The sequence below is a fragment of the Poeciliopsis prolifica genome, unplaced genomic scaffold (assembly GCF_027474105.1).
Source record: "Poeciliopsis prolifica strain line A6 unplaced genomic scaffold, Auburn_PproV2 SCAFFOLD009, whole genome shotgun sequence".
NCBI classification, from domain to species: Eukaryota; Metazoa; Chordata; class Actinopteri; order Cyprinodontiformes; family Poeciliidae; genus Poeciliopsis; species Poeciliopsis prolifica.
Window position 1 is genome coordinate 8,990,565 of NW_026562384.1, and position 9,161 is coordinate 8,999,725.

Consider the following 9,161-nt stretch of genomic DNA (forward strand, 5'->3'; position numbering starts at 1 on the left):
GTTTTTTTATGTAAGAAAAATGTTGCCATTAAAGTTAAAAATAAACTGTCCTTATTTACATAGTTGAATATTTTTCCACATTTTAATGAAAGCATAAAACAACTGGTACAAGGCAAACATTTTTAAACTCTAATGAAACCATGTGCAGCTGGTGATGCAAAACCCTAAAGGTCTAAAAATAATAGATCTTGCCTAATTGATTCTAATCCTTCAACTTTTGTCATATTTTGTCACAAAAAAAAACAAAAATGAGGATATGTTTAATTTGGATTCTATGTGATGAATCAACACAAACCTTTATATATATATATATATATATATATATATATATATATATATATATATATATATATATATATATATATATATAAATATATATATATATATATATATAACTTGAATTGAAGTTATTTAACTTTGCTAACCTTCGTATAAATATTTTTATTTTCCATTTCCAACTGTCCCACAAAAACAAAGAAGCCTAAAGACACTAACACCTTCAGGACATGGATATAGACAGAGCAAGCTTCTGGGTGAAGTGACGGTGTTCAGGTGGGGTTGGTTGCTGACAGTAAGATCAAGTTACTATTTTTGTTTGTTTCCACTCCTTACCAGTCGGTGGCAGTAATTCTGCCTGTAATTGTTTTTCAGCCAATGAAAGTAAGTAAGAAGAAAACTAACTCTACCAATTACATACACCAAACAGAAATAAAATCTATAGTGAAAGTAGAAATGTGTTTAATCTGACAAAGTAGCAAAGGCAAAAGAAACTTGTAAGGATGCAAACAATTTTTGTCAGCACTTGATATGGCTTTTGGACATGCCTAATGGTGATCCATGACAAAGCAAAAGAAAATGTTGATGTTTTTTTAGTTTCTTTTTTTATTTTCTGTATATAAATCAAACCTGGAAACAGAAATGGCCACTGCAGCAGCAGCTTTGTGATCTCAGGACCAGAACTCAGTGGTGGATGACAGAGATGAAGGCAGGATGTGAGGAAAGACTTGACAGAGGTGAGAGGAGGGTAGGAAATGACTGACAAAGACAAAATATTTTTCTCACGCTTCTCTGCTTATACATATACACACACATACATACTGACACTTTCTTTACATTAATAATGCAAATAACAATGAGATTTCAACGTTTCTTACATACTGTGATGTGAATTTAAACACCGCTGGGAGACACTGACTAAAAAAAATGTGAAAAAGCTTAGAGCAAACTCTCTTAGGAGAAAAAGAAAAATGAGGCCAGAAATGGTAACTATCGGTGAGTTTTGGCAAAATAAATGAACAAATTCCAACAGTGGACTGTGCTAAACTTTGTCTTCGTAATTTGCTTCCTCTGAACCTTTGAGACACTACACCACGTCATCTCAGACGACAACACTGTAAAGATTGGATATTTGCAAAGTTATTATACAGATCAAGATCATGACAATGTAGAGGGGAACAGCATTCTTTAATTTCCAGTAGTCAAGCTGCTCAGAAAGGAAATGAGTTCTGTGTCCCAGAGGTGAATATAAGATTGACCCCAGAAAAAAAGCCAGAGATCAGCGTCATCCCCAGCAAAACTGACATGAGCTAAAAATCCTTTCAGACAGGAGAGTTTATCTCTTGCTGTTTCTGTTTTTTTTTTTTCTTTTCTCAACAGAAACATAAAAAGTCATACTGCAGTTTGTAAATGCACACTAGGACAAAGACCTTAATTTTTAGAGACATGTCCTTTAATCTGATTAAACTCAGGTGGAAATGTTTGGTCATTGTAACCATCGTTACATATGGAGGAAAAAAAGAGACCCTAGTACCATCTTAACCATGAAGTATGGTAGTGGCAGCATCATGTTTTGGGGCTTAATGTAGATCCAATCACGAGGAACGAACATTATGTAGAAATAATGAAGCAACATCTAAAGACATTAACCATGAGTGGTGATGAAGTGGCTTAAGTACAATGTTTTGGTGTGGCCATCACAGCTCACTGATCCCAAACCTACAGCAAACATTGTGCTAAATCAATAAATACTTTTGAAAAGCAATGCATAAAGAGATTTATGTTGCTACTTCCATATTTGCAAAATAAAGAGAAGATAAACTTGGCGTCTAGACAAAAGCACAGTGAGAGTGTGAAAAATCGCAATATATTTATGAGGCCACTTTTCATTGATTGAAGCGTTTGTTTAGGAAGCAGAATAAGATAGAACCGTAATGAAAGTGACAGTCAAGAGCTTCTTTAAAATACCAGTTGTCTCGATCTGTTCAAAACAAACAGAAACAACAAGGCGGTGTATTCTGCAATCAGTCCTGACAGAATGAAAGCTGTTCGGCTTGTTTGTCATTCTTATGGGGTGTGCTGAACCTGCTAAGCATTTTTCATTTTTAGCAATAAAGCAGACAAAAACAGGAGAAGCAACATTTGGAAGGATGACTAGAAGCTTGACAATCAAGAGATAAAATCTGTGTTAATGTGAACATCAACAGGGCGGGCCGGGCTTCAAAAAATCTCTTATTTTACCAGCAATGACAACGTCAAACTAAATCAAACTAAATAACTATATAAAAACAATGTAAGCACTTTCCATCACAAAAGTAGCAGTATTTATGATAATTTTCAAATATTAAAGCAGTTTCTTTGAAACCTGATTGTGTAAAATAAGTTGCTCATACATCATGTTTCCTCAGAGTCTGTGTCATCGCATGTTGGTATTTGAAGCTTCCCTTTCTGAATATATTGACAGCTGCATCAGCATTTTTGATCACTGCTGATTTTCTTCTGGTTATTCGCAGCAGATTTAGGCTGACTTTAAGTGGAATTATTCCAAATGTATTGCAGCAGATGCGATTGATTGTGGTCCTAGGATTTCTTGCTCTTATGAAGAATTAAGATCTAAATGCATACAGGAGCAGTATTGATTTCCTTCCTTATTTCTTTGAACTAAAGACGGAACTTCACGATTTGGCTAAAAAAGGACAGTCTGAATGCATGTGGTGGCAGAAATACCTGGTAGCCTCTCTTAAGGATATACTTGTACAATACTCCACACTGATGTGTGGTCTGTTGATTCCGTTCCTTGTCATCCTGATCCAAGGTAAGTGAATATTTTGGGGGTTATTTTTAGCTGATATTATTTACTCGTTGGCTGAACGGTACGTGTGTGTTTCTATGTTTGGTCTATCATTGCCGTCTCTTTTCAGTGTCATCCTGCACTCTTACGGTCACTGGCTACATTGGACAGGATGTCACTCTGCCCTGCAGTTATGATGTCCGAGCTAACGGTGTCCTCAGTGTCTGCTGGGGACACGGGCCGGTGCCCACATCCAAATGTAGCAACACAATCCTCTCAACGGATTATAAGAATGTGACTTTCAGAGAGTCCCCTAGGTACCAGCTGCTGAGCCAGGTCATGCAGGGTGACGTTTCTTTGACCATCATTAAAGCTCAGAAAACAGATTCTGGGACCTACGGCTGCAGGGTGGAGATTCCTGGATGGTTCAATGACCAAAAGAACAACGTACACCTGACTATTGAAGAAGGTAATGCTCACTAAATGGGACATCACAAAGTAATTTATATGATGTTTGCTATCTTATGTGATGGCATAGAAGGAATATCAGTCTGTCCAGGCAACGTATGAGAAGCACAGTAGAGGATATTATACAAAGTTTGATCCCTCACACATTTCTCACACAAAATACAACCTTTAGCCCTCTTTTATATTAAAACAACTTCCTCCCTGCAAATGTAACCAGTTTAAGAGCTCACCACTTCCACTGGTCATAGTTGAGTCATCCTGTTGAAACCTAAATAAAATGTAGAAGCAGATGTGTAAAAAATATATGCTATATGCAGCATTGACAGATAAATATAACCTGTTGCTAAGAAGATGCATGTTGCTTCTAACACTTGTGCTATGAGAAGAACATATCATATCATTTTGACTGTAACTGTTTCAACTTGAGCTAAATAGGACATTTTGTTTGTTTTCAGCTCCTGTGGAAGAGCTTGACATCCAAAGCTCAACACAGGCTGTCACTGTGACAGTAAGCAAATGTAAGTGGTCCTTCTCTGTACTAAAAGAAAACACAAGTGCATGTTTTTACTCAAAATATGAGCATGTTTTTATTCAGAATAAAACTTTTCTACCAGTTCATTGAACATAAAGTGATAATTGTTTATTTGATTAATTGTGATGATTATGGCTGATGGCTAAAATAATCCAGTTTTCTTTGTGAAGATTGCCTCCTTGACAGCTTCCATATAAAGGGTGTTCAAACATCAATGGAAAGTTGAGTGGACAGAAGAAATGCGGTAGAAATAGGTGCACAACCAACATGGGTACAAATGTTGCATCACCATGTGGTTTGAATCATCCAGAAAACATGAAAGGACCACACTGAACATTCAGGTCTCCACTGAGGGCCACTAGGAACAATCTTCCCTCTATGCAGGATCTGTATGGGGTTAAAAGAAGGGAAGCGATAATCTATGCAGACCCCACACATCCTGTATACAAACTGTTTAGCCGTTTGCCTTCAAGTCAACATTACAGAGCGCTATTTTAAGAAAATAGCTGCCAGAGACAGGTTCTTCCACTAAACTGTCTCTCTGATGAACACTTGACATCCAGATTAATACCATGCGTGTTTGCAATAATTCAGCCTCGCCTTCTTTTGTAAAAACACTCCTTATATACGTATTTACAAGAAAACAATGTTAAAAAATACAGATTATGATTCTTTAAATTTTAAGTCTGGCAGATTATTTGCTTTCATTAGATGAATGAAAAAATATGTTTAACTTTTATATTGGAGAGATCAAATTAATAAATACATTTTATTTCTCTACAGGCTCAGAAATAGCAAAAATTCAAAGTGCAACAAGTCAGGTAGGTAAATGTTATCAAAACAGATACGTCAATAGCAAATTTTTAATAAGCACAATAGGAATCTTAAGTGAGAAAAATAAACTCCAGAATTGTTTTATTTAAGTTTTGTTTAAATTTGTTCTTCAGTTTATAACATTGGCAAAAAAAAAGTGAAAAATGAAATGGTAAAAACAAATATTTTTTTTGTTTGAAAAAATATTCTTATTTTATGAGCTAAAAATGAATGGGAGAAATCCAAACTATAATTAATTTATATTTGTTCCTGTCTCCTATGATAAGGTTAATTTTTCACGCCATGAAATTTTCAAAGCCTTCTTTGAAGCAAAGAACATCGGGAGGATTGCAGTTATTTTCTTCCTCACCCTAATCCTAATCCTCATCCTCATCTTCGGTAAGTGTGCAGCGTTTTATAGATTGTGACTCATCCATCTGCTGTCCGGATTCATTTTAAAATAATCCTTCTGCTTCAGACCAAAAATATGTCTAATCACGGCATTTCTCCTAACCAGGGAGGAAGGTCCTCATGAGGAGGACGACGCCTCAGCAGCTCAACACCATCACAGCTGAAAATATTTACGATACCTTATGACTAAATGATGCTCTGCATGTTTTAAATCTCCCCATTTTATTTTGTAACAATTTCTCAGCTACTATAAATTCAATGAAAAAGGTTTCTCAATAGTAAACATTAATCTCACTAAAATAGCGTAAGATAAATGTTAATTAATCTGCTTGAATTTATTTGTGTCTGACATGAAACGACTGTGATGGTTTACAGTTGTGGGCACAGTGCCACCTACTGGACAAACTACCAAACTACATGCCGTTATAAACAGGTGATGTGCTTTTGTACTTCATGTCGTCTTTTTTTCTTCTTTGTTTACATATTAAAACAATGATTTCTGGAATTACATCAATTAACTATATTTTGAATAAACAATGGTGTAACTCGAATTAACTGTATGCAGAAAAATGTGATAATTGACATATATATTTAGTATGTGTGGTTCAAAGGCTGTAAATTATCACTTATTTTGTCTGTGGACTTTTGATTAGTGGTTCGGTTTTAAGCCTTTGCTGTATTTTTGCTTGAGAGCAATATAAATGATGCTTCATTGCGTAGCTCTCCATGAGCAAACAGGATTCAGAAACAGCGTTGGAAGAGGGACCACACTTGTAAAAGAGGAAGCTGCCACAGGCTGCTGAATAGTAAGAAGTCCTTGGCTCATTAAGTGGCCACCCTGTGTTTTTAACACTGTTTGTAATTAACGGTAACAACTTGAGTAAAGTTTTGTTTATGTAAACTTGAATCAAACTTGTCTTTCTAATTGATTCATGCACAAAAAAAAGAAAGTTTTTTCAGTTTTTTCCATCTTCTGATTGGATCATTAACCAGGAAAGATTTAATCATCTATCCTGGAAGGGCAGCTATTCTCCACCAATCATGATAACAGAACCACTTCCTCATTACCTAAAGTGAGCAATAGATGTGGATAGGCACCATTGTGCAGCTTAAAAAAGATTGTAAAGCTTAAACTGCATTGTCTTGAGATACTGAGCAGATTTGCTTTAATATATTCAGAAACCAGCCATTAAATGGTTGTTTGTACTGGGGGCATTTAATCTTGATTAGTATCTGGCTGTGGAAAGGTTATCAGGGTTCAGACAGTAAACAGAACTGCAGGAGAAAACACAAGTCTCAACCTCTGTGCCTTCTTTCCCATTTGTAGGTGGAAATTTACACTATAATAAAATAATTAAAATGAGAGATATCATTATTGTAGTTTCGTTAGGAGTAAGCTTGATTAAAGTAAGATAATGCCTTTTATGTTATTTCTACAACATGTCAAGCTTTGTGCATGATTTCCAGACCCAGTGTCACATGCTCATAAGATTATAACATCTGCGGTCCTTCATGTTTTAAAGAATAAGGGAATGAGCTTTAAAAGACATTTGATCATGTGAGCCAGCGTTAGTAGGTGATTTGTAAACTCCATTGCTGTGGATGGAGAAGCTATGAACCACCTGAGAGGTCCTGAAACGTATCAATACTTCCATAGTCATAAAATTAGGTCTGTTTGATGACATGATGTTAATGATGTTGCCTTGCAGCGATAAAGTTCTGGCTTCAAATCCCAACTCAGAGTCTTCCTGCAGAACGCTTGCTTACGTGAGCTCTCCTTGAGTAAAGTACTAACAGTTCAAAATAATTAAGATTAATAACAAAATGATCTTCCGAGTAGATATGTTCCGTGTGGACAAAAATGATAAATTCCAAAACTTGTTTCCAAGTAATGACTGGTGTAAGTGCATTTTTTTATCTTTCGTTTCAATAACATGTCAATTCCTTTGTTTCTTTTTCAGTTCCTGTTTTTATATATTTTTAATATCATCAAGTTGCAAATTTCCTTGCAATGTTCTGACTGGGATTCTTCTCACCCACTGACCTTTGGAGATAGACCCAACATGATTAATACTCCTCTTAGAAAAAAGATTTCAAATAACATTTTCATTTCACCAACATTTATTCTGAAGGCAAGTTATGGTAAAGTTTTGGAGTGGAACCACAATGAAATCTTATTGAGAATCAATTAGGGTCACATCAAGGAGGCTTTCCAACCTCAAAGAAATGACCTTCATCGTCACAGATTCATCATCTTAATACCAATGTAAACAAATTGGTCTGTATTTGTGAGAGTTGGTGACTGTGAAGATTGTTTTCCTTTCATTTTGAGAGTAATTTTCTGAATTTGTTAAAAAATGTAAATGAAAAGGGAAAACTTTTTTCCAAATTGATTCACCATCTACGTTATTGTGTTTTGATAGATGCCTGTGACATTTTCTGTTGACTTTGTTGAATAAAAACATATTTTGAATCCAAATCTGCCATGAATTACGTGATCTAGCAAATATTGCCTGGATTTTGCGAACAGATGGATGAAAGTTTTAATTTGTATGACAAAGCCTCCTTAATTCTGTTTTGGTTTTATAATCCCATCAAAAGTAAAAGTCTGTTGTGTGATCTTCTGAACCCTTCCAGGATTAAATTAATCTCTTACCCAATCACAACTCCTCTGTAACCATGAACAGAAATATCCACATTGCAAATTATTGAATTATTAAGTGAATAAATTATTTTGTTAATGAAACTGTGTAAATTGTCACATTTACACAGTGTATTATTGTCATAGTGTATTAGTTCTGAGAAACTTCTTAAATATGCTTGTTCAGTCATAACAATTGAACCAAAGGCTAAAAATATACTTTTTTCTGCCATAAATTTTGAGAGTATATTGAACCTTTCTGTTCTCATGCTTCAGAGGAAGTTTTTTTTTTTTTTTTTCTGGGGTTACAAAACACCCGAAGAGACCCAAATGTTTACTCAGCAGTTCAAAACTATGCAAGAGACCGTGGCTTTGGGTAAACCAGAGTTTCTATCTTCACTCGTGTCACAGAGGACACATTGGGTTCATCCCTGCAACAGGCTGTTTGTAGTTTGGGTTGTAGAATTTTTTTCTGACTTGTTGAATAGTTATTGCTCAGAGTTATAATAAATACATAAATAAAATTGACGCAGACATAAACGAACAGAACCAACAGTTGCGGAAAGATTATTTCTTTCATTACTCAGATTACGAGCCTTAAAGCTCAGAGGGGAAACCTGGGATTTTAAGATCCTCTCTTTTTAAAAATATTCCCATTTGTTGCTCTTAGTTGCTGTGTGAACTGTTCACATTTATCATCGATTGAATGAAATAAAAATGAAATAAAATAATGTAATGACAAGATGAAATCTGATAAAATGTTCAAATAAAACATAACATGGATTTTTTTAAATATTTGGAGTAATTTCCCTTTGATGTATTTTGATTCTTTTTCTCCTTACAGACCGAAATACACATTTGCAACCAACTTTGTCTTTCTCAATGATGTCACAAGGTGCAGGATCAATATATAATCTGACTTGCAGTTAAAACATTGTTAGTCCTGAGTAAAGCTAATTTTAAAAGGTTTAGAAATAAATTCTTAAACACCGTCCTCTGAATTTCAAGCATTTTCCCAGAATAAAGCCATAATCCAGATTGAGACGCAGACACTAGGTAGCACAGCGGTCACACTGAGAACCTTGAGAACCTTGAGACTGTTGTGTCTATTCATCAAAAAGAAACATTTTTCTTCTTCTTGCAGAAGGGAACCAAAACCACAGGGAAGGAAACAGCTCTGTTCTGCATTCCTCTTCTGCCACCAAAAGTTGTTGGTGTGAGCATATCAA

At 35.2% G+C, this 9,161-nt stretch overlaps 1 protein-coding gene across 3 annotated transcripts; it reads left to right on the top strand.

The window, feature by feature from the left end:
• Nucleotides 1-919: 919 nt before the first annotated feature.
• Nucleotides 920-6,192, top strand: LOC129362487 (hepatitis A virus cellular receptor 1 homolog). 3 transcript variants are annotated; one of them, XM_055034023.1, is made up of 7 exons: nt 2,761-3,091; nt 3,198-3,536; nt 3,991-4,053; nt 4,851-4,888; nt 5,168-5,184; nt 5,221-5,279; nt 5,398-6,192. In XM_055034023.1, exons 1-7 carry the CDS (start codon nt 2,986-2,988, stop codon nt 5,475-5,477), a joined length of 702 nt encoding a protein of 233 aa, XP_054889998.1. In that variant the 5' UTR covers nt 2,761-2,985; the 3' UTR covers nt 5,478-6,192. The 3 variants fall into 3 exon arrangements, with proteins under 3 accessions (XP_054890000.1, XP_054889998.1, XP_054889997.1); XM_055034025.1 differs by lacking the exon at nt 2,761-3,091 and adding an exon at nt 920-1,013 and having other exon boundaries at nt 5,168-5,279; XM_055034022.1 differs by having other exon boundaries at nt 5,168-5,279.
• Nucleotides 6,193-9,161: the final 2,969 nt, after the last annotated feature.